This window comes from Plectropomus leopardus, chromosome 22, assembly GCF_026936395.1.
Source record: "Plectropomus leopardus strain MGB_pleo_1.0 chromosome 22, ASM2693639v1, whole genome shotgun sequence".
Classification (NCBI taxonomy): Eukaryota; Metazoa; Chordata; class Actinopteri; order Perciformes; family Serranidae; genus Plectropomus; species Plectropomus leopardus.
The window spans coordinates 10,760,210-10,786,333 of NC_142197.1; the positions used below are offsets into that span (position 1 = coordinate 10,760,210).

General features: G+C 40.3%; 1 protein-coding gene across 1 annotated transcript in view; it reads right to left on the reverse strand.

Moving 5' to 3' along the window:
• Positions 1–17,427, reverse strand: part of LOC121961330 (IQ motif and SEC7 domain-containing protein 3-like) — a 126,038-nt gene extending 108,611 nt beyond the window's left edge. Inside the window, 1 exon segment of the mRNA XM_088072630.1 lies at positions 16,651–17,427. Within this exon segment, the coding sequence (XP_087928756.1) occupies positions 16,651–17,255 (605 nt within the window). The 5' untranslated portion in view covers positions 17,256–17,427.
• Positions 17,428–26,124: the final 8,697 nt, after the last annotated feature.

The window sequence follows — 26,124 nt, forward strand, 5'->3', positions numbered from 1 at the left end:
CCAATAGCTGTCACTAATTTATGAAAGCAGCAGTTTTTCCCAGTGTTTTCTCTCCAGCTGGTGCCTCCACTATTGAGCAGTTTCAGCAGCTCGTATCGAGCATCAACACTACACTGTGCTGCTGCAGGGCCATCTGCTGAAGACTTGGCAGTGGGTCAAATTTCACAGATATTTCCCATGCTTCACGCTGATGCTTGACAGCCATCAAACTGACATGGTTGTCATATCAGCCAGGGTTTGGGCTGATGAGGAAAATCCCATCAACCAGATCGGCAACAGTAGTCATTTCGTGCTGAAGTAAATTATTTTCATTTAGACATTAAGGGTTTTCTGCACAAGGAAGTAAAAGAATAAAGAATGGGGAAAGTCGGCAGATGATTGGGAAGACATGACCAAAAAGGAAAAAAGAGCATATTTTTCACCACATCATATCTTACTCCAGTTCCCACACGTATGACTCATTCAGACTTCGTGTCCTGCTTAGCTCATTTGCTTCTTTTAGTTGATACAATGACATCACTGCAGGAGTCATCAGCTCCTCCCCCTGGCACTGTGCACCTGATGATGTAATCCTGGCATCAAGGGGTTGACAGACGGGGCCGTTATGATATAACCACAGTGGAGGGTGAGGACAAGACGCTTTTATGATCATCTGAATGTGACGACAATCGACTATGTGGTAAATGCTTATTTAATGCCACAGGTATAACAGCCAACAACCAGTGGTGGACAAAGTAATCAGATCCTTTACTTAAGTAAAAGTACTAATACCACACCGTGAAAACACTTTGTTACAAGTAAAAGTTCTGTATTGAAAATGTTATTTATTTAGTAAAAGTACCCAATGTAGAAAACATCACACCCTTAAAAAAAAATAATAAAAAAAAATAAGAATTTAAAAAAACACCCAAAAAAAACCCTAAAAATTATTAAATAAACATACATATAGAAAAAAACACCCCCAAGAACTCAAAATTATTTAAAAGTGGAAAAAAAACACATCAAAACACAAAATTATAAAAAAAAAAAATGAACAAAAGACCCAAAAAGTCAAAATTATAAAAAGACAAATCACCAGTTAACTAACTAATCTTGTGTCAGCTTGTCTATTTTCAAAAATCTTAATTGTAAAGTAACTAACGCTGTCAGATAAATGTAGTGAAGGAAAAAATACAGTTTTTCACTCTGACATGTAGTGGAGTAAAAGTATAAAGTGGCATGAAGAGAAAATACTCAAGTAAAGTACAAGTACCTCAAATTCATATTTATGTACAGTAGTTGAATAAATGTACTTGGTTATATTCCACCACTGCCAACGACACACACAAACACAGGTGTAGGTTAGACATTTTTACCTGTGGCCTCCAAGAAAAAAATATAATCTGCAACCAACCAAGCATTTAATACCAGGTAACAAACCCCTCTCTATTATATTATGCAACAAAAAACGCAGAAGAGCATGAGCAAGTAGAAATTTTAAAAGTAATGTACGTGAAAGAAAAGCAATTAGGGTCTCCAGGTGTGAGAAGAATGCAAATGAATGATTAAGTATATATGTGGGGAAATTGGCAGCTAAATGGATGTATCCCTTGTTTTTTCTCATGCAAAGCACAATAAATCATGGGTGAGCCTCGGCTGAGGCTTTGTGCGATGTGTTGAGAAGACCAGGGTAGCCGATTGGACATGCTGTGCCTGTTCCGATCAGTTCTGCAATGCCTCGCTGCCTTAGGTGGATGGCTTTGAACATTACTCTGGGTCGTAAAGTTAACCATACCTGACATTTCCTTAGGCAAGTGTGTGCCTGCGTATGGGTGTGTGTGTTTGTTTTAGTATACAGTGCAACAGCGGACACGGAGATTATGTTGGTAGAGAGCAATGACCGCCAAATGAACCTCAATAATAGTATATTACTTACTTAATATCACTTATGAAAAACAGTATGTAATCTGTAAACTAAATAAGAATGTGCTTTTTCTAGCTGTTTGCCATTATTACCATAATTTGCCAACTTTACAGCTGGTGAATAAATAATAATATAATGTATAATGCCACTTTTGAAGGTCATGATTATATTTAAATATTTCTGAGAATATGTCCAGTGTGCCAATTATGTGGAAGCTGTCTCCTGTTCAAGAGACTACAAATACACACGTAGTTTAAAATGGACTTCATGTTATTTTTATACTCCATAGTAGTATTTGGGGTTTTTACTTGAACATCTTTACATGCTTTCATGTTGAAAAAAGAAAAAAGCTTTATATTCCTCATACTGTCTGTGCTGTGACACCTGTATTCAACCCGTGTCTGAAATGGTCCATCTAAACACCTGTCTCTTTAGGCCCCCTACCATAAAAGCTCAGTCTGGCCTGATAGGACAGCGTTAGCAGATCTAGTGCATCTCTGCACCGCATAGCAATCCTTTTTACTGTGACAAATCACTAGTAAAAGCTTCCAAATCAAAATCTTCCTCTGTTGTTGATATTGCAGGTAGCTACCATAGTATAAAGAGCAACAAAGTCTGCACAGGGCAGGCAGGAGGGGAGGTGGATGGCACAAACGAACTTCCTACTTTGACCTGGGAGCCCTCTGTCCTTGTCCCATGTGAAACTAAAAGTTAATCGAGTTATATTTATATAACCACGTTCTGTGTTAGTATGTGTAGCATTCTATGCTACTGATAAATGTGACGTGACGTCACAAAAAGTTTGCAACAACCGTACTTATTTGAGGCCAAATCATATTTTTTTTAAACCTAACCACTTGCCTTTGTTGCCTAAACTCAAGTTTTTTTTGCCTATGTTGTAAATACATAGGTAGTTTATTTTGAAAAGACACAATCCATGTAACCAGTGTAAATCAACAGGCCATTCAAGGTGTCCAAAATTGACACAGAGGGGGTTTTTGCACAACATATTTTAATGTGCAAGGCCACTGACCAAGCATCGGTATTTAATGAGTTTAGAGTGAGTGTTTTAAAAACAGCTGGATTACATTCACATACTTTTACCTCATTATTTGAAACTTAAGGCATGTTTAAGATGAACATCTGACATTGTTTCACTATATATAATAGAAAATGAGGAAACGCATAATATGTCCCATCTAATTGATAAAACATGAGAAATTTACAAAAGGACAAAAAGGAGTCAGAACTAGGCATAGATATTTTTCTCCCAATGTTCACCCCCGACTTGAGCCCATAATGTAACCGCTCGCTCAGTCCTCGTTGGACACACACAGATGCACACTGGTGCACATGGTGCAAAACAATTAGGATTGTCTGTTGAGGGATTTTCAGGGCTAAGCTCTCAGGGGGTGAAATCTCTGCAACAGATGGGTGGACATTTTTCCATAACTGCACACTGTTCCTCTGTCCAAAGATCCTTTTTCCCTGAGCTACAAAGGTCATTAGCTCTCTGACCAGTGAGAACTGTGGCACAGCATTATCTGTCCATTAGGGATCCCACCATCTTAGAAGAACAAACACTGGAGTAGCACATTTTAAATTATGCATAATTTTTCAAGACATCTGAAAGTGTTGTTCTATGGTCAACACATCTGCTTCATTGCAACACCACATACATTAGCAGCTGCTAACTGCCAGCTAGGATTAAACAGGTTGTAATGCATTGCAGAGCCATTAAAAGAGTGTGAAATGAGGGGTGTATTATCAAGTGCTACACTTATCACATTTTTTTCTCACTCCTACAATGAGAAACTGTGCAGTTATTAAACCGTATTGTTGGTAAGCAGCTGCTTAAGTGGCTGGCTCCTTAAAATATAATGTCATTATATTTTCACTGCAATTGCAATCAGATTGAGGGACGGCAGATGACAACACTGATATCGTTTCCATCTGCAGCCATCTGAAATATGTAAATTGCATACGGATGACACACACTCTCTGCTGATTGCTCATTACGGCTACTGTTCATTTGCATGAAGAAGACATGAAATGCATCAGTAAGACATATGAATAATTTACCTCCAACCATGAAGGCGTTGAGTCACTGTGAAGCTAGTGTAACATGACTAACAGCAAAAGCATATTTCTATGCACAGCCGTTATGTGGGAGTGCAATATTTACATATAAAAGATGGTGTCATCCCAGGCATCTGGAAGTGTCAAGGACGGCGAAGGCACTTCTGTCTTTCACTGAGTCGGCAAGCTGCCCAAGTGACAAAGGACTGCCAATTGGGAGCCATGTTTTTTTTTTAAAAAAAGACATGGTTGAGCCAAACTTTGTCATTTTGATTGATTGGAAATTAGAGGTAGAGGACACTGGAAGGAAACTGTTTGCATTTTTGCCAAGTTTTGAGAAACGTGGGACAACATTTGGACTTTTCAGCCCTGTGGGGGCTTTTCAGTATGTTTTGTCCAAGCCCTATTTTTTAGCCTGTCTAATTATTTATCCTGTCTGTCATGATGCTTTTCTATCTAAGGTATATACCTGTTTATAATGTTCTCACATCATCTTCCCCTCTACTTTTAAAGAAAATTTCTGGACACCTGAAAGGCGCAGCAAGTTAGCCAAAATACTCTATCAATGAAAAGCTGCCGGCCAGAACTGACACGCATTATAAGTACGTAGATCCACAGAAATTCACTTTTTTATTGTCTTTGTATTTTTTTTTATTGAGACCTAAAAGAGAGGATTGTGTTGAATTAGTTTCCTCATTGGGGTTATTGTAAATATACACCATTTGCCGAGAAATGACTATGTTTACTAGTTGGGCTGACACGAATGCTTTGAAGCTTGCCATGGTTATTGAAATCTAAATCAGTATTCTAATGCTTGATTTTCTTTTTTTTTTTCAGCAGTTAAGCGGAGGAAATTGAAAGGCAGTGGCCAGTGTGAGACATGAATGAGGCCAGCATTGTCAGGGAGTCATTGATTCCAGCTTCAAGCAATCAAATCGGCTGTCTGACAAGGAAAAGGTAGGACTAATGGCAGAAAGTAATCCTCAACTGTAGTGAAGCGCTTGCCTTGCATCAACTTAACTTACAGAAACACTGCATGCAATAGTCCACCTTCCACCTTCTCTTCACCTCTCTATCATTCTCTGTCACACACATATGTTGCGACAGTGAGTCCTACCAAAGTCAGGTCAAGGTTCAGGTGGTTGATTAGGGTATGTGAATATTATTGATATTGATTACTATTACCACCACCACCCCATCGTATCCCATCAAAGTTTCAAATATTCAGGGGTAATTATCACTGAAGCTTTGAAGCCCCCAAAATTGACAGCCCTGCACAAAATATTCCTATTTTTGTCCTTATTCTAAAAAAAGACAATATCCATAAAAAAAAACTGTTAACGTGGCTAAGAAAGAAGAATAATCCATTGATGTTTCCGTTTACATGCAGCTGTGCATACTCCGATTAACATTCTTAACGTCATTTATCACTTTAAGATATGGAAAGTGGAATGACTGCTGCTTTTGCCAATTTGCTTCTTTGCATCAAAAATTGATTTTTCAAAGTTCTCCCCCAGTGAGTGAAATTGTTCAAACATAAGAACACAACCTCCCCCTTTCATTTATTCAACCACCTTCTTGAAAAGCTCAGCATTATATTTGCACATAGCCAAAAAATGTTGATGTCCAAGTCTTTCATAAAGTAGGTGCTTTTTTTTTCTTTCTGACCACAATTGTGAGCTTTTCGTTTGGTCAAACATCTGTATCACACAGTCTTGCGAACTGTTGAGTTGGAGTCTAAACAACAAACAGAGCTGACCATAAACGGGCAAGAGGCCATGTGTTGCATTATGCCGTAAATACCCCAGTTAAGATGCATATTGGGAATGCTCTGTAAACATGTCCAAAACATGAATAATACCGGCATCCAGCGCCTTCATCAGAGGATGCCTTAGTCAGGAAAAGGCCTAATTCTGAATAACCAAATGGAATAAGCTGTTTGCATGAAACATATGAAATTCAGAATATTGTCATTGTCATATTTGGAATAACAGCGGAATATTGGTGTGCAAATAATCGTAGACAGAGTCATTTAGTAGGCTAATGGTGACATGTTCATGAAATTGGATCAAACCAACCACCTAAGACTAACAGAAGTGTCCAGTAAGCCAAAGCCTTAGCACGTCATACACTTGATTACCCTTCACCAAATATATAAGTGAAAAAGACAGAAGATCATCCCATATATCCCTTACAACAGCTGTTCCCTTGTCCATTTAACACACATACACAGTCTTTTAACACACACATCAACACACACACGGCTGGATTACAGACAACTGGGACTGTCTTTCGCCTTGCTCGACTTGTGCATGAAAACAGCTAATATTCTACCAGAGAGTCAGGAATCACCCGGCAGCTACATCCTCTGAGAAATGAAGCAATTTAAAAGCACTACGCACCAAATGTGATATTCATGATTTGGATTCCAGCGGCAGCCGAGCCAAGCCACCCTGTCATAACCGAGTAGACGTGATTCCCATTCAGACTGAGGGGAGGGGAAGCAATGTAAAGAGCAGAGGTTTGCAGGAGAGGTGGTTCCAGCTCTCGAGTAATGGTGGCAGGAGGGGAAATAGAGAAAGGAGGACAGAGAGACAGGGAATATGTCCATTTGAACTCGTTACATCCATCATGCACCCATCTATCGCTCCCTCAATCCCTCTCACTGCTGTCTTTGAGAGACAAACATGGAGAGAGGCAATGATTCTACTTGTCTTCAAACTCCAGAGACATGAAATTGTTATTCTTGTAGGGTCAGTTCATCCAATTCACAAAACAAAATATATTTTCTTGTTGTTTTGCTTTTTAGGGCTGCAGCTGTACTTCTTTTTTGAACTCTCATGGCTCTTATGAACCTTGTTTCCAGGAGCTGGCAGCTGTTTTTAGCCAAAAGCTTCTTATAAGTCCACTGTGAAAAACCTGCCCAGCAACAATGGGCAGACACACAAAGATAGCAATAAGCTGGTGGACATAGCGGAACCTTTTGCAGTTAAAAAGCCACATATTTTCTTCAGGAGTTGGTGGGAACCAAAACCAAGCAGAGAGAAACATAACTCCATATGTATGTTGCTTTGTGTCTACTTGATGTCAAAGTAGTAACACATTTGCAAAATAAATTCCCCATAACAACTTTATATGGTGGTGATAACTCTGTGTTGGGTCTCCCAGCTTCACTGAGTGGCTAAAACATCAATAATTTCTGTTTTTAAAAGGATCCTATTATGCTTTTCCTCATTTCCTGTTGTATATATAGTGTTACAGTGCCAGATGTTCAGATCAAATGTGGCTAAAGTTTCAGATAATGAGGTAGCCTCAAGCCTCAGTTGGCCATTAGAGGAACTGCAGTTTTTGGCACTTCCACAATGGCTTCATTTTTCAACCCTGGAGGTTGCTGCTTACAGCTATTGTCAGTCAGACACTATGAGGAAAAATGTATTTTTTGGACATTAAAACTTGATGAGGACAGTGTCGCATAGCACATAGTTAAATGCTGTGTAAGTAGGGCTGTCAAACAGTTAATTAAATTGTGACTAATCCCAGAATTTCCATAGTTAATCATGTTAAACCACTTTTTATAACATATTTTTAATTCTCTTATTTTGCTTTTCAAAACAGTTTTGAAGTCCATGTTGACAAGGTAAAGCAGTTCTTACCAGATTATCTTTAGCATAAAGTGGGCATGTCTGTAGAGGGAGACTCATGTCAGAGGTTAAGAGACCCCTGTGAAATGACTGTGCAGTTTTTTGCCAAAAATTAGCCGAACTGTGGAGCTTTATTTAACCTCCTCCCAGAGAAATTACACATTATGTACAGACTTTAATAGCATCACGATTAATGCGCTAACACTGACAGCCCAAGATAAAATATAGCTTGGTTTTTAGATAAGGACATAGCATTTGGAGATCAGAGTGGCTCTTCGGGGTTGGTGGTGGAGCTTGTGGTGGTAAAGCTGCAGGCTCATTGATCTAAGAGCATCAGAACAGGGAGAGACTGCAGCATCCAGCAGGCACTCAGCAGGGCGACGCTGTAATGTATGCTACCATTTATGTGCATGTGTGCTGAACACCCCACCCTCTAAGTGCTATCTGCACATCCCAGCATATGAGATGGCATACATTCTACGCTCCAGCTGGTCTGAGGCCAGTAGGAGGAAAACCAGGGCATGGCCGGCACAAAGGAAGGCACGGCCAATGCGGGAAAAAACACACTGGCTGCCAGGTGGCATGTGGCATGTTAGGGTTTGTGTGCTTTAGTGAGTGTTTTGTGTGTAAGAGCAAGGGCTTAAAATATCTCTGAGAGTGTGTGGGAGGCAGGGAAGTAGCAGAGAAGCACCTGGAGCTATATGTGAACCCTGGGATTTCCACCTTAGGCAGCGGGATTGCTGCCTATCCGACACGCACGCGCCTCTATGCACATAAACACACCAACCTCGCCTACGCTTATTGTCACTCTTCTTCACTCCTAACCTTCATACTCTTTCATTTTAACACACTCGGCGGCCCCCAAAGCGTAGACAGAACCAAAAGGACAGGTTGGACTGTATGCTCCAGCCCAGCCAGGAGACGGGTTAAGTGGTGGAGCACCTGATGGTGAGAGATTGGGACTGCATACTGATCCAGACTGCTGCGATAACTGTTGTAAGATGCTAATTACAGGAAGGAAGAATAAGGGCTCATTTATGCTCAATGTTGGAAGCGACATGGACACAGATGGAGCCTTTTGTTCGTACTCTGCGTCTGTTGCATCTGTATTAGTGTATGTTTTCTTATGGATGGAATGGAGCACCACCACCAGGAACTGAGGGTCAGTATAGTATAGTTCAAGCGAGATATGACGTCGGAGATGACAAAGACATTTAACAAAATGGGATACGGAATACGGAACAAATGTATTGAATCGCTTCAAAAAGCATTGGCATCTACATCATTGCCTCCATTAAAAGGTGCATTATCATGACCTCCTCCACCGTCACCACCAGAAACCTGCTGTCAGAAACCTTTGACTTTACCCTATAGTGCCATATATTGGCTGAAGACTTTCCGCTGTGAAAGCGTCCTTATTTTTGTTTTGTTTGTTTTGTTTTGTTTTTTTTAATGTATAATTGTGCGTATGTGTCCCTTATTTTTATCAATCAAAATTTGGAAGATTCTGGGGGTCCGTGAACACAGCACAAAAGGGGCTCTTCATGAGTTCTTTTTTTCCTCAGCAGCAGTTTATGGAGTTTGAGTCATACATTGGATAATTGATCTTTTGATCCAATCAGAGCTGATAAGATCAGATCGGTAGATGAGAGCAGCAGCTGTAATGCAAACTTTTAGACCAAAAAAACTTTTACTGCACCTGACGTTCTGCTGCTCCATCTGTGCCCAAAGTACGCTCTGCACGCCGAAACTGCAGTGCAATGCATAACCGAACGATATAGATACTCTAGCTGATCATTACAGGCTGTCACAATTACATGAATGTGTGGGAAAATGTATTATAGTGTTTGGGCAGTGACGTTTACATCGTTTGAAATGAAGGCATATATTTTCATACCATAAGGGAGTATAAATGAGCACTGAGGTGTGGATGGACTGGTGAAGAGGACGACATTTTTAAATTTTGAGTGTAGATAAGGGGGGGAAGAGACGAGGATGGTGAAGGAGGAAGAAGGAGTAATGAGGTGGGTGGAAAATGGTAGCATTTGTAGGCTGGGAGCAAGGAGTCAAAGATTGGGAGAAAACATGAACAATGGAAGCTGAGAGAGTGGGAGGTACAGCTGACAGAGACGAGAGGAAGAGAGAAGACTAGACAGGATTGCTGAAGGCTTCCCTCAGGTCACACAAGCCCCTTAAGAATCTATCTCAGACTGAGTAACACAATTGCAACACTTCAGACTCTCTCCGTCTGAGAAGTTTGAGCTCACACCAGAGCAGAAGTCAGCTCAGGATGGAATCAACTTTTCAACCACATCCGCTGTTCGAAGGCCAAAGGCAGCCTTGATTTGCATTCTTCAAATTATGCCACTGGAAGAGATGAGGAACGCATGATGTGAGTGAGCGAGCATTTAATTCTTCATTGAAAGCTTTGCAAATGGATTTTCTGCTTCCTTTCAATCAAGAAAAAATGCAGATGAGCTGGGAAAACGGTGGTTATGTTTGAAATCCAGTACATCCAGGATTATTTATTTCCTTATTGGAATCCTTGTTTCCTCACTTGACTAATTAACAAAAGAACCTGTCCATGTTATTTTCCCTAGCCCCATGAATCATGATACTTTGCATGACTTATGGGCGTGACCTTTGGTTATTTCAGTTCCTGCAAGTATAAGCAGTCTGTGACTTGTGTCTTCATTTTTCTTAGAGATTTTGGGGAAAATAAATGATGTGGGAACACAGCCAGCCCTTTTCCATAAATCTGTACAACAATTCATTGAAAGAACAAAGCAGGCGAACCTTATTGCATGATCCAAAGTTAGTAGCTCAGAGATTATTACTGTTCCCCGTATCAGTAGGGATTCTGAAAATAGTAACAGGCCGATATCCAAAGGGAGGAAGAATGCTGGACTAAGTAGCCAGCTAAGGGCAGGTTTATAGCCACAGTCTACATTTGATAAGTCAGACTAATCTCAAAGCAGACACTAAGCCAAGTCAGAGCCTCAGAGTCCCACTTCACCACATCTGTTAGCTAATGATAAGGTAGGTTTATCCCATTTTTTAAATAAAGTTCAATATTTAGTGAAATATGCCTTCTAGATGCTCCTTTTGGCATCTAGAAGCCACCAAGGCTAACAATTTAGTAAACCAGCAAGCGGGTCATGTAAAGCAGGAAATGCAGAGGCATAATGACAATTTCAAAAATGAGGCAGTTGGTAATATCAGCAAGTTCTCTTCCCAAGTCGTCACATATTGCCATTTTACAGTGGACGTCTGCATCTACATATCACGTACGAGGTATCCTTCTATGTCTGCTATCGCCGTTCCGGGATATTGCTAACGTGATGTCAACTAAAACACATGGTGGGATTATGATACAGCTGGTTATGTTTAGGCCACAAAAGCAAATGGTAACCAACACCAGGCACATGGTAAGGTGTAGAAAAAAAACATCACATTCAGACAGGGATCGGACAAAATCTGGAGTTCGATCCATATACTGCCTCTCCTGCCCGCCCTATAGGGACCTTTGTGCCCCTTATATCACATTGTTACCAGTAGTGGTTTAAACCTGGCACCGTCCAGCAGCATATCATGCAAATGCAACAGGCTCCTTTCAGCCACATTCTCAACTTAAAACGCCCGTCCGCATATCATGCTGCCACAGCAGGTGTCATCTGGACGTCTCGCAGCATATCAAAACACTGTGAATGCTTCTGTTTGGCTTTGTTCTCAGCTGACCCCACCCGACGACGTATCATACAGCTCTGAAAGGTTGCTTTGGGCGTCAGGATGTTACGCTGAATTCAACGCAAAAGCGGCGGTAATTGATGACTTCGGAATGAGAACGGGCTGGTAATATCAATATTTTCCTTGACAAAAAAATCTGGAGAAAAACTTCCCTAAATTAAAATTTTACCACACAACCCCATTTTATGGCAGCATAACTGAAAATAACACAAAATGTTGCACTTTCCTTTAAGGTGAGACAGACTGTGTTCCCACAACAAAAATCTCAAAGACGAAAAAAAAGTGAAGACACCTGTAGTGTAGCACAAACTCTCGCAGATGCCAGTTCAGTAAAAGGAGTACCCAGAAGGGGGAATAACACAGATAAATAAACAAACAAATATACACACAACCCTTATTAGAAACTTTGTGCCATGTCCCTGTCATCCTCCTGTTAATGGAAATGTATTACTCCTCCTGCGGCACTGACAGCACAGCGATACACCATCTTGTCTGACCAGGATCAATGCTCTAAATGGAAATTACAATGCTGCTTCACGTCTGCTGCTTTTCATGTGTCACTGCTTTTACATTAAGGAAATAAGATACAGTGTACAGTACGCTCTGTCTTGAGTTCTCTCTTCATCTCCCTCTCATTGTTCATCATCCTGCAGAACTGTCAGGGGGCATGGTTGGTAAATCACCAGTGAATCCACTTAATGAATCCCCCCCCAACATTTATTTTGTACAACAGATATCTTGCATATGTGTTTGTCCATGTTTCTGTGAGTCCACGTCAGAGCATTTTTTTCTAGTATTCATTCTAATGTATACTATGCCTGACCTGCACTCTTTAGGAATTATGTCTTAATGGCACGATAAATCAATCTGGATTAACAGAAACAATGCAAATGCAGTCCTGTGGAACAGATGGGGCTCAGCGCAGCACGTTGAGTGTGTTGCTGTGTGCAAAAGTGTGTGTGTGTGAGTGTGTGTGCGGTGTATCTGGCAGAGGCTGTTCATGTGACCTTGATAGTGGCAAGCAAAGAACATCAGCACCACGGATCGTTCTGAACCACCAAATGTGCATGTAAGATTTCATGTTTAATGTTTTACTACATTGAATCAAAGGGGATTTAATATGTTTTTTGACACTAATCAAAAATAGTGTGCGGATGCCTCTTTGCAGAAGGCTTCTGAGGGCAAATGAATGCAGCAAACAACAAGGAGATGTTGGGAAAAAAAAGATTTGTTTTCCAGCTAGACAAGCTTAAACCCAAAGCTACACAGCAATGACTTCAAATAACAACATTAATGCTCTGCAGTGACCAAATCCAGTGGCAGAGTCCAGACCTCAATCCATTTGAGAATTTATGACTGGATTTGCAGTTTTAATGTGGAATGTGCAAATAAGTATTAAGTATCATATTTCTGGTTGATTCAGATCACCTTGTAGGGATCTGTTTTTGCTCTGACGTTAAAGGTTATTCCTTACTGTTGATTGTTGTCATTGAATTTGCTTTGATTCAGTGTTGTAAGACACTAAAATATGACAAATTTAAAGGGGTCAATACTGCTGCTCGAACTAAAGATCCTTCTTTTACATTTTTGTACACTCCCCACCAAGGACACAAAGAGTATAGACGTGGATAAAGACAGACTCTCTCTCTCTCTTTCAAACTCAGACCAAACTTAGATCACAAACTGGGCAGTGCAGATCAAATGTAAAACAAAATTCTGTTACTGTAGTGTCTATTTATTACCTAAAATGTTTTCAGAAACCCATTTTAATGTATTGTTTAACTGTAATGTTACAAGCTTGCTGCCCTATTGTTTCAAGTCAGGGGACTAGCATTACATCACCCACCAGCAGGAGGGTTTTTTTGGTCTGAAGCAGTGCAGTGCATTCTGGTAAATGTAGGTTTGCTACCTCTTGAGCAAAAGCAAATGCACTTTTCCTCTGTTTTTATCTGATCATGTAGCATCAAATCCAAAAGTATTTGGGTCTTTTTACTGCACAGACAGTCCAATATTATAAAAAGACAATCTTTCAGGCAATGAAATACTTCTTTAAAGGCACAGTTTTCATGCATATAGTTCATGTATACAAACAACCAGCAGACATCACCAATGCGGAAATTAATTTTTAACTAAAAACACAACCCAATCGCCACAAAAATGAGTTGGCATTATACATTTCTGCAAACTATGGATATGTTACATTTGCAAGTTGAAATTGTGTTTCAACAATGAAACCACTTGCTTATAGTTAGGAAAAGATCACATTTTGGTTTCAAATACCTGGTTTTAGGGGCACAATCCCAGCAGGAAAAGCAAGAATGCCTCAGTTAAAAATAAGCCCCTTATGGTACTATCCTTGGTGGCAAAACACAGACAGATCACTACAAAACATCCATGATTGGAGCTAAGTAAGCCGCTGGAAACCATCGATGGGTCGCTAAAAAACACTCACCTCGGGAGCCTAAAAAACTGCTGGAAAAACAAAATGCTGTGCTACAAAATACAGATGTTTAAAGCCTAAAAAGCTGTTGGAAACAACCATGACTCACTTTTCCCAGCGGGTTTTGTTGTTTATTGTTCTCAAATAGCGGTCTGCAGCTTGACAGTTATCCCATCTAGGTGACATAGCATCCCCTCCACCTCCTGATAACAGATATACTACATCACTTTAGAAACATTGATATGATATGTATAAACCATGCAAATGCAACCAATTTGTGGTTTGTGGGTTGTAAGATGCCTATATTTTCCTCTGGCGACTGGGCCGATGTTAAATTAAGAGAGTCACTGAGGATATGTTATACAACATAAAAGGCTTATCCTCATTTCACAGAAATATGTGTTCTGTGATGTGATGAACCACCTCGACTCACAAAATCACAAGCATATAAAGTGACGTTTGGTCCTGATATTGGAGATATGCAGGATGTACATACAGTTAAATTTACCTTTACCACTGCCAAAAAAGTCCTCACCGGCTGTAATTAACAACTGTTTTCCTTACTGATTTACCTGCCGATTATTTTCTCTATTAATGAATTTTGGTCTAAATGATCAGAAAAGTGCTAAAAATATCTGTAGTCCAACCCCAAACTCGACAATTCAGTCCGTTTACAATCACATAACATAGAAAAAGGAAACAAATCCTCAATAAGACTGATAAAAAAGAATTTTGATAGCATTGAGTCTGCATGAAAAATGTCATATCTACAAGCAAGTAGCTTCAAACTTCTCAAGGCTTATTAGAAACTCTCCAGGGCCTGTAAGGTGATTTATAAACAACCACTAATGTCTTTATGTCTTTGATTACATTCCTGCGGGATATGTTCCTCCCAGTGTGACATCCGTCAGCAGCTTAACAAGCTCCAGTCTGTACAATCAAACCTCGAACGTAGGTGTTCATCTTTTTTTTTTTAAATGTGAAAGTGCTGACATTTGTCTCTAAGTCAGTGATGTGCCTTCAGGAGTTGGCGCTTTGCTTGTTTTAAAATGTTTACAATGTCACCACGCTCTCCCGGCACCTGTGAAATCGCTGCCTCAGCTGAGCCCTAAATGAATGTGAAATGAGGTTCTTTTTTCTTTTTTAAAGGCAAAGTTTGGAAACATGAGGGGGCACGGGAACCTCAGCGGAACGGGCAACAAATCTAAAGTAAAGACGACCAAAATTTTGAGTGCATTATTTAACCAAACTTCTGCTCAGTTACAAGCCACCAAAAAACACTCAGTCCCCACCCAGTAGTGAAGTAACAAACCACCACTGCTAAAATGCAAGCTGGGTCCTCAAAATCAATATCCATTAAGCATTCAATTGATTTCACAGGGCAACAACTGAGTGAATAATGTGAAAATACAGGAGGAGCTTGAATTACCTGTCAGGAAATTAAGCTCTCACTTGTCGGGAGGATGTGAAGTTAATCAAAGGCAAATCCAGCACAGGCCGCACACAGTGGCTATGATTTCACAGTATCTCCCTTTAAAGCCTCTTAAAATCTCACTGTATTATTGCTGCTATCCATGTTTTCCAAAATCTCAGCTGACACCCTTACGTGGGTGATAACAGGCTGTGGCATTATATGTGATGGCCCTGGAGGGTATCGCAGGGTTTTCTGGCCAAACACGTGCTATATTTAGACAAATTTGCAGAGCACACTCAAAAATATCCATCTTACCAGGGCCACTGAATGTGATATCGGACCTCATGCAGCAACGTTATCTTAAATTTCTCCTATATGTTCTCTTAATTTGATCTTAAGTCACCTTTTAGCATAGGTAATGCTCCCTGAACTCTATATAAGAGCAGATTTTGTGCCATGTGCAATGACTCTGACACAAAAAAGGTTGTAAAAAGGACAACTTCTGCAGTCGTGAAAACGATGTAGGCCTAATGTTAAATACACTTAAACAAAATACGTGTGATATCAGGGAAATGTATTTTGGTGTTGAAGTATAAGTATGCATGCAAAAAGGTTTAAATAAATTGAATAAATCAAAAATGATTAAAAGCAGCAAGTCCTCATACATACAGTTTATATGTGATGCTGGAACTATTGAATGTTTTGCATGAAAAAATAACTTGCATGATTATTAAAATAGTTGCCAATTAATTTTTTAATTAATCGACCACTGATTTCATGTAATGTAATAATAGTAAGGGAGTGGTAGGGGAATGTGGCATGAGATTATAATACTTAAGTAACATGAAAGTGAAATTACAGTAATTTCTGGGATCAGTGTACCAAGTATGCTAGTATTTCTTTAGCCCTGAAATTAATAATCTGGCCATTATAATTACTCTGAAATGTAATGTAAATTCTATTAAATTATATTCATGCGTTTTTTTTATGTTCCTAAAATGTATAACTTTATTTTCTTTCGCTGGGCAACAATTTGTGAACTGTGAAAACAAGATGTTTTTCTCTTATCTTGGTAAGAGTTCTCTCAACCGGTCATAAAATGTTCTCTTACCTAAGAGAAGAGCAAAAATAAGGAAACACTGGTGAATCCAAAAAATCAGTGGATACTAATAAAATCAGAACAAATCGTGAATAAGGAAAAATAAGAAAAAATGTGTTGGTGTATGTTTGTTGTATGAGGCCCGTTGAGTCTGTAATGTGTGCCTGTTAGACAGGAGATGATGCTTGTTTGATGGAATTTCAAATCCAGCAAACTGAGGGTGATTTGCATTTATTTACATGAATATTTTGTTTGTTTGTGAGGGAAATCAAATTCAAAGAGATCTCATAATTCACAGTCTCGTTAAGATGGAGATGCATGACTTACTCCGCTTTTCTGGCCAGTCCAACCGAGCGGCAGAGAGTGGTGGGAGTCTGCGGAACCAGGGACTTGCAGCAGGGGCTCCTCTTATCCTCCTCGCCGGAGTCTGGGCTGGCTTGGCTCGCTTTGGGTGACTGCGGCGAGGTGGGGACGAGCTGCAGCTGCTGCGGGTGGTGGGAGGACGGCGCAGGAGGGGTGGGATGCTGCTGAGGCTGGGCCGAGAGACCGGGAAGCTGCTGCTGCTGCTGCTGCTGCTGCTGCTGCGGCGGCGGCGGCGGCTGCTGCTGCTGCTGCGCCTGCTGGCCGAGATGAGCCGCAGCTTTGTTGCTCCCCGGGTGCTGGTGGAGGTGGGCCGGCGCCTGGGGACTGGCGCTGCGGTGAGTCGTCGGATGGTGGTGGTGGTGGTGGTGATGTGGTTGAGCGGGCTGCTGGACGTAGTGATGGGGGTCCCGCAACTGTCGGTTCTCTCCGATCAGGTCTTCCACCTTTCGCTCGAGTTCGTCGATGCGTTGGCGCTGCGTCTGGATCAAGCTTTGTTGGTTCTGCACGATGGTGGTGAGCTCCTTCAGGTAGAGAACGGCTTTCATTGGATTATCCAGCAGGCTCTCCATTACTGAGGGTGAATGTGGCCGTGTGCCCGGCTGTGTTGACTTCTTCTTCAGCTGTTTTCTGGCGCTGCGAACCGTCGATGGGGCCTCTGAACGGTGCGTAACCGGGATGCTCTGGCGGCCGTCTGACGCCTGTACGCTCGGCTGGGGCTGGGTAGTCTCTCTCTCTCTCTCTCTCTCTCTCTCTCTCTCTCTCTCTCTCTCTCTCTCTCTCAATACCAGAAATGGTGCTGATGCAAGGGGGGGATCAACATCACCGGAGTGCGGAGGCGGGGCCGTAGTGGACCGGTGATGTCAACACGCAGAGGAAACAGTGATGCACGTTTCACACGTAAATCCAGTTTTTGCATCTCATAGCACACATGTGTCTTGGCCAGTCTCCTCCCCTGCACATTGTAAAATCTTACAAGTTGATCTTAAAATAATCTTGGAAACGGATTGCCTTGAAAAAGAAAGGTAATTACAACAATTCATCTTAATTTATGTTGTCTTTATGTCTAAATTTTACATTTACTTAAAATATAGCCACATTTACTTGATTTTGTGAAGTTTCTGCTATTTTAAAATGGCAAATGAAATTACCTTTTTCTTTCTGAGTGTTAGCAATTTCAGTAAAAAAAGATAGTCTGACTTAATTTGATCGTCACAAAGAGTGTGATGGAGTTCAGGTTGTTCTGTTTTCTCAGCATGTTAAAGAATATGCAAATATGATTGAATTTATCACCAGTATAATACAGATATATAGCACACTTGCTATACTGAAGTTGAGAAAAACTGTTTGCAAGTTGGTGTGTGTTCAATGCACAGAGCTGTCCGAAAACAGGTGAGAGGCAGTGTGACACAAACTGTCTTAAAAACAGTTGAGACACATATTCTGAATGCACTGTGATACATGTGGAAAGAATCCTCCAAAACCCCAAATAACGGTCAAGTAGAACGGTCATATTTAGAATAGCAGTGGAATATTAGTGTGCATGTAAATGTAGTCATTGCTTTGCTTTTACCGCTCCACTTCTCCTCTACTTTAAGCATGATGTTATCACAGTAAAAGCGAGGGGATATAGACATATTTGATGTGGTCTTTTACAAAATCTGGTAAGCATGTGAATTAAACGAGCTCGGGACGTCCCTGTTCTCCATGTGAATGTGTGATGTGATTAGTATCGCTTGTGGTGCTCTTTTTGTCACACAGCAGTGACTGTGTGTTGGGTGGTAGTTTTTTTTTGGGAGGGATGTTGCCCTGCAGGGATATGAAAGAATGGCATGGTGGAGAATGTAATAGCTTCCTCCTAATGCTGCTCACTTAGCAGCACAGTATGAAAATGATTTGATGAAACGTGGATCATTTTTTTTACAGGTTCTCTTGAGCACATTCACCAGTATGCAAACAAATCATCGTTTGAGGGGAAAAACTCTACTTTGCTCCTGCTAGTTTGAGATAGCACTATGAATTTTTGCAAATTGGATCAGGCTGCTTTTCAGTTTGTGCCTCGGTATCTCTGAATTTACCAAAAGGGAAATAAAAAACAAGTCAACCAGACAGATAGCATGCAGGCAGAGCAAGGAAAGGAAATGGGTTTTAGGTTTGCAGAGATGATCCCTCCTGATACACACTGAAGTGATATCTCACTGAGAGAGTGCTCGGCTCCTCTGGTTGCTGCAGTTTGATGTTTTTCAGATGTGCACTTCCATTCAGTCATTGCATTGCAAACATGCAGAAATGTATACTGGTCGGTCTATTGTGCAGTGAATTGTGTTTTTTATGTATAACAGTAATTGTGTTTGTTGGCAATAGAATACAGTACACCGACAGGATTATAAAGGAAAAACATATGTCAGTTTTGTTAAAATTATAATTATCTGTCTTTTGGAAGGGGTGCCCACATTCAGCATGAGTAAATTACAGGGTTCCCAAACATTTTACCGAATAAATTAAAAAAAAAAAAAAATCAATAACTTTTCTGTAATATTTTACCCAAGCAACAACCTCTGAGGATGAAAAATGAAGCCAGAGCAAACATGCCAAAATCTGCAGTTCCTCTAATGGCCACTTGGGGCTGAGAGTATATCCCCATTGACCTCCATGTTAAAACGCCCAACCTTACAGCAGAAATAAACGTGTACTGCCCAGTACAAGTTTTAAACTCTATGGCTATCCGTCCGATGCTCCTCCACACTAACATTAAACACTTTTTGGACTTTGATGAACATATTTAACACAAAAGCCAAATTAGTGTGTAGCCAAAACATTCTGATAATTCCAAACCATTTTCCAGGCCTGGAAAACAGGAATTCCTTGATCATGGTAACCCTGAAATTGTGGTTAATTAATGTCACAGTGTAATGAAGTAACACAAGTGATGTTAACAACATGCTGTGATTAATGCTATTTTTTATGAGAACAAAGGGAAATATATATAGATGTGTATATATACAATGTTAAAACTTTAATAAAACTTGTTTAAGATAGCTCAGAGGAAATATAAATATCATATGACCTTGAGACAGTGAAGCATTAGGACCTCAGTGGTGAGCCAGTGTGGGTGCAGCCAGGTCCCTCCTTCCATATGGCTGCTTTACAAGCTGCATGGAGTGAAAAATGGCTTGCACGCCCGACTGGCTGGACGGAGACAAAAATTAGTTTTGCAGTGAGATTGTAAAAATGGAAATGTAGCCAAGTACTGACTTTGCTGTTGGGTGACATCTGCAAGGTCCAGCCTTTTTTATTACGGCCCTTCCTCTGGAAGAGGTGCATCCCACCTTTAACACCAATTACCTTCCAGAAGAGTTTGAGTCCTGAAAGGGCCACACATCCTTGAACTGAAGAGGACAGGTAACAAAGTGTGATACAAATAATCAAGTCTCTTGCCTCAGTGCCATGCATCTGCAGATGAGAAAACTTTGAATAAGACTAGAGTGTACAGCCACACTAGTAGCTTTGTGAGGCTCTACTTCACGAGTCAGTACATTTACATGACGTTAGAAAGTGTCGAATTATTGTGTACTTCCAACTAAAACTGGATTTTTAAAACACAAGTAAACATGTTAGTCTGACTGAAATTGTACTAAAACAGATTTCTCAAAGTTAGACTAACATACCTAGATAATTCGGTAAAAAATGGAGCTACTCCATGTAAACTCTCAGTCGGACTTGAACTGGCCCAGGCATTTTGTGCATGCTCCTAGTCGCTGGTCACTTCTGGTTCCAAAAAAACTAGATGTGACAGCCAAATGCAAAAATCGAGGCTTCGAAACGGTAGTCTGCAAACCAATGGGCAACATGGCGACAACCACCTGTGTCATACAGTCTATGGTGATTCTACAGCAAAGGCCAGTCGATCACAAAAGTTACTCCAGTGTATCCTCTGGGAACCGTGAATGTCTGCACAAAAATCCATGGCAATCCAGTTGTTGAGATATTTTAGTCTAGGCAAATGTGGTGGACTGACCAGCTGACTGAGATTACCGGCAGTGCAGCTAACATGCCTTCAGAGGCAGATAAAACCTCAGGTAAAACCTTCGAATTTCATTCCATTTAAAACCTGTACAACTTCAGAGAGATCATTGATATTCAAATTCCTCCCTCCTGAAAGAGAGAAGTTTGGAAGTTTGCCAGCAGTGTTAAAGTTTTGCCCCGTCTTCGGATCCTCCTCCGGAACTTTTAATTTCAAAACTACTGTGTTATATCAATATAGGCTTACTCCCCAGAGTCCTGTTGTGTCTTGGGTTTGTTGCTAAGTTGAAAGTAGACCAGCTGTATTCTCTCTCATTATTCAGTAGTGTTTGATGCAGACTCTAACACACATACACACACACAGACACACACACACACACACACACACACACACACACACACACACGCACACACTGAGTGCACTGTTGTGAACCCAAAGCATCATTCGGAGAAAAAGAAAGATGCCTTTCAAGACAAAGACTGTCTGGAACAAACAAGGACTCCTGCCTTTGTTTTGAATAGCCATGGCACTCAACACCTACGTATATTTTTGAAAAAGTTTTCCTTTGAAGTGATAGCTCTCATTCGCTGTATCACTAAAGCATTTACAGTGATTTCTCGCTTTTCCCCGATCTTCAAACTCCGTCATAAAAGAAAACTGCTCTATTCTTTGACTCTTTTTGGGGCAGCGTTTCTCATTAATATTGATAAATGGCTTGTTGCATGCACCCGACTTGACTCAGAATTTGAGAGATTTTATGCCCTAAGATGACTCATTGGTTATGGATGTTTTATGTGTCATCACTATCCCTTTGGCAAGAAAAGTTTTAGGGAAAAAAGCACAATGAAAAAGGAAAGATTTATCAAAATAAAGCTGTCATTGTCGTCTTTTGCTCATGAATGATGCCAAAGAAGTCAAGCAAGTTCTCGTAGTAAAAAAGCTGATGGAGAGGGGAAAGAAATTTAACATTTTTCCAAGGACTTTGGAGCATTAATGACATTAACAGAAGTGATAAGAGCAGACGACACGATAAAGCAATTAATGTCAGGTAGAGATTAATTACTTGAAACGCTACACTTCATTAGTGACACTCCACAGCAGTGCCAGTTGAGACGAGCAAGTCAGCGAGTCATTGACACGACAAGCATCTGGTGAAAACAGCACTTTAAATGATTCAGTCAAGTGGCAACAAGGATTGTTTACTATTTGCACAGCATGCAGCTGTCTTAATATAATGTTTTGTTTTGTTTTTTTAAATTCCAACATGAACTGAAGGTCATCTTTTTATTATAAACAAGACTAAGAGTGAAGCAGCTCTGTGAGGCTGGGCTGCAGAGCTTAATGTAAATGTCACCAAGCTTATAATGTAAATACGATTGTGCCAGCACCTTCTTACGATCCAAACTTTTGTTTATTGTAAAGTGGCGTCTTTCAGTGACCAAAGTGATTATTACAGGAGCAGAGGACGAAGTGAGGTGGCGTAGTGTAAAAACCCACAAAGCCTGCAAAATGTTGTACAAATATTGATATGTTTGCTGGATGGGTCAAACAAACGCAGGGCTTTCACCCCAGAAGACTGGCGTTCGTGTCCTAAAATCAACATTTGTTCCTTTTAATAACAGCGTAGGAAAAGTATGCTAGTATGGTTAACTCTTGTGGCATATGTTACTTGGTATACAAAATATTTCGTTAGTGACAGAAGTACTTAACCTTTTGCCAAACCATGATGTTTTTCCAAACCCAACCAAATAGTTTTGGTGCTGAACTGCAATTGTTTCATGATATCAAGGACATGCTTAAACGGCAAATGTTAGAATGGTAATAAATTATGTTTTGTGGTCATGTAAGTTGTTTTGGTCAACAGTGAAAATGGACGACCCTCTTGTTTAGGTATGAGAAAGCGTTGGGCATGGAAGCTAAGGAAATGTATGAAGGCCACATTAGTTTGGTTCTGAAAATTATACAATAACACAAACAAACTTACCAATCAAGGCAGCTGTAGATCAGCAGTTCCCATTTTCTGTGAGTTAAAATTACTGTTTTTGTCCAAGGGGTCAGCTGGCTTTGAAGAGAGTGATAGGATGGCTTTAGTTCCTTGTTGGAAAGTACTGTCTGACAGCAACGTGAGGCAGTAAAAATATTACAGACTAAGCCTGATACAGCCAAACTTTAAAAAATCATAATTAACCCTTTAGTTTATTATTATCAGCACTCTTACTGTCACTGCTTTTTACTAATGGATTTCATTTGAAAAAAAATATGGGAAAAAAACTAGTGCTCGTGGGGATGTCATCAGTTTTATAAATATTGGTTATAAACCAAAGTATTGGGCACCAGTGGAAGCTCTCTTAGGATGCCAAATAAACTCGGTACAGAAGAGGATATTTTACTCTGGGGGCCATTAATGTCCATACCAAAATTTGTGTCAATCCATCTAGTAGATGTTATAATATTTCACCAGATAAGTGAAAACTCTTTCTTGTCGGTGACGTTCAATGAAAAGTCAAAGGTTTCCAAAATGTTCCTCATCAATCATGAGGGGAACATGAATGTCTGCACTAAATTTAATACCAATACATCCAATATTGTCAAGCAATTTGACTCAAAACCACAAATGTCAACCTTCCTAAAATATATGTATAAGATGTCCTTCAAGATTTCTAATTTCAATTGAAAAGTTTAATCCAGTAGGAGTAAGTGAAGCCCACACTAAGTGTTTGAAATACTGCACAAACACAATTCAAGAAGTACACTGCTGAGGTGAATTCAGGTAAAAGCCATTATTCTTCATTGATTTTCCCCAGTAACTCTACACCAAGGAGGAGATAGAGATAAAAGAGAAGCAGATGAGTAACAGAAGGAGTGTTAAGCTTTGATAAAAGCTTGATGTGGGTTATGAAAAGGGGCTGTAAATAAAGATTCGCTTTATATTTTATACATTCAGTTTAGTAAAGTTAGTCAAAACCACAAATAAGTCTTAAAGATTTGAATGTAAAATAGCTGTTTGTGTAAACCTGTACCACCATGGTTGCACTTTAACAACATCTTCCCTGGTCATTAATTCCAGCATCATCATTAAATATTAATAAAGACAGGCTGTTCACACAGTCACTCAGGGGACACCTGAGGCAACACAGGATCAGCTGAGCAAGTTTCTCTCTGTGTTTTGGTCCCAGTGTCAAATTATAACTCTGAGATTTTTCCCAGAAATTCCCATTGGTTTGCCATCTTGTCCATAACACGCAGACTTTGGGAAATATTTGTATCTTATCCCAATTTGGAGAAATACATTGTTTCCAGAAGTCTTTAAATCATACTGCACAGATTTAGAAAAAGAGGGAAGGAGAATGCCCCCCAAATGTCTTTCAGTTGTTCCTGCAAAAGTTTAAATGAGCTGTATTTTTGTTAAGTTGAATGTAAAGCCTCACTCCCACAAATTAGTCTACCCCAAATTTAAATACTGGATAAGTAAGAGACATATAAAACCAAAAGTAACATTTTCTGAGACCTCTGTCCATGTTGCTTTTTATTGTTTACCCCCTGCTGCACACACACACACACACACACACACACACACACACACACACACACACACACACACACAAGGCACACTAGTCTGCTGCAGAGCCGTGTACAGGTCTACTGCTCTACTGGCAATGGGACTGCGGTCTATAGCCTATTTTTTGCAAGGTTACCCATTATTTAAAACTCTGCATGCACGCGCTAATTTTGTTGGGAAAGGGATATAAGATCTTACTTCTCCTCCCAATGTGTTTCTAGCTCTTAAAGCTTCCACCTGATTAAAGCATGGAGAATCTTTAATGGCTGCATCTCATTGACCCCTGGTCAGCTTTGGTGTCCAAAACCAATACCCATCAGCCCCCTCTCCTTCCCTATTGGCTCAGAGGAGATCAATAATGAGAAGGGAGCAAGGCCACGGGCACCTATTGTAGATTAACTTAAAGCATTAGAGGTGATGGGTGGGAAAGTGTGGATGGTGCAGTGCTGGAATTAAGATGCACATTGACAACTTGGTATTATTAAGCATCTGGAGGGTTTGCGTCTCTTTGTGAACTTTTTGTGTCTCTTTCTGGTCATTTTGTGTAACCATTCATGCCCTTGCCAATCACCTGATGATCCACCTGGCTGAACACCTGGTCCTCATTCCCCCGTAACCCAAGTTTGTATTTACCTCCCCACTTTCAGTTTTCACAACCTCCATGTTGTTCACCTGACATAGTGCTCCAGCCATAAGCGACTCTCATAATATTATCAACCTGACTTTTTAGAAACTGCTCCTTGTCTGTGACTGACCTTCCCAGCCCTTCTTATGCCTTAAATGCACTTGAATGCTTTTAAAGGCTCTTTAAAGACGGAAGTTTGACAACCTCTAACATAAAGACAATGTGACTTTTCAGTCAGATTTTGCAAGGACTAGGGATCTTATAGGGTCAATATTTGCAAGACCACAAAAACCACTGGACTTTTACCACCTTATATAATATACACCTATGAATAAGTCTCAGATAATTCTGAGCAATTCAAACAGTCCATTAAAAGGTGTGCCAATACTTTATGTTGCAACTTAGAAAATCAAAATCTGCCAATATTTTTTGACTCACTTCCATATCGACCTACTTCCCGGTGTGTTTTATAAATTCCCTCCAACATTGTTCAGGAAGGTGGATATATGGTATAAGGGGAACAAAGACAGACCAAAGCCCATCACAGGTGGGTGGGGTGAGACCTGACCTGCTGTGAACCACCGCTGAAGCTGATGAAACAGCCCTGAAAGAGCTTTTAGAGAAAGACACGAAAAACACAGAAAAGACTGAAATGTAGAAAGAGATTTCTCACTTAACTGTCACCTCTTACAACTCATGCACCCATTTATACCTTGCATTAAAATGCATTTTCGGTGATCAGACTGCAATCAGATAAAGCTTGACCGCATGAAAGTACGGTTCAATCAGGAGAGACAGGTGAATGAAGTAAAGATAATTGTTTATGGCAATTACAAGTTGGCGGAGTAACAAATGGTGTGATGATTAAAATTTGGCATTTGACTTTGGTGCTTTGACTTCAGAGAGAGATTTCATTATCAAGCATCATCTCGGCAGTAGCAAGATAAAACCCCATGAAGTCCAGACACTGGCTACAGTTACATGCATACCAAAATTCCCCTATTATCCCTAATATGACAATATTCTCACTTTGATGCAGGTCATATGAACAGCATATTCTGTTTAAATGTCTTGAATTAGGCCGTTTTCTGACATGTGGGATATGTCGGTGTGCTTCAGGTTTTAGGAGCATTATTTGCACTTGAATACCTGCAATAAAGAATATGCATCTCAACGAGGGATTTTACTGCAGTTTGTCTCTTGTCTGTTCACGGTCAGCTCTGTGCATTGTCA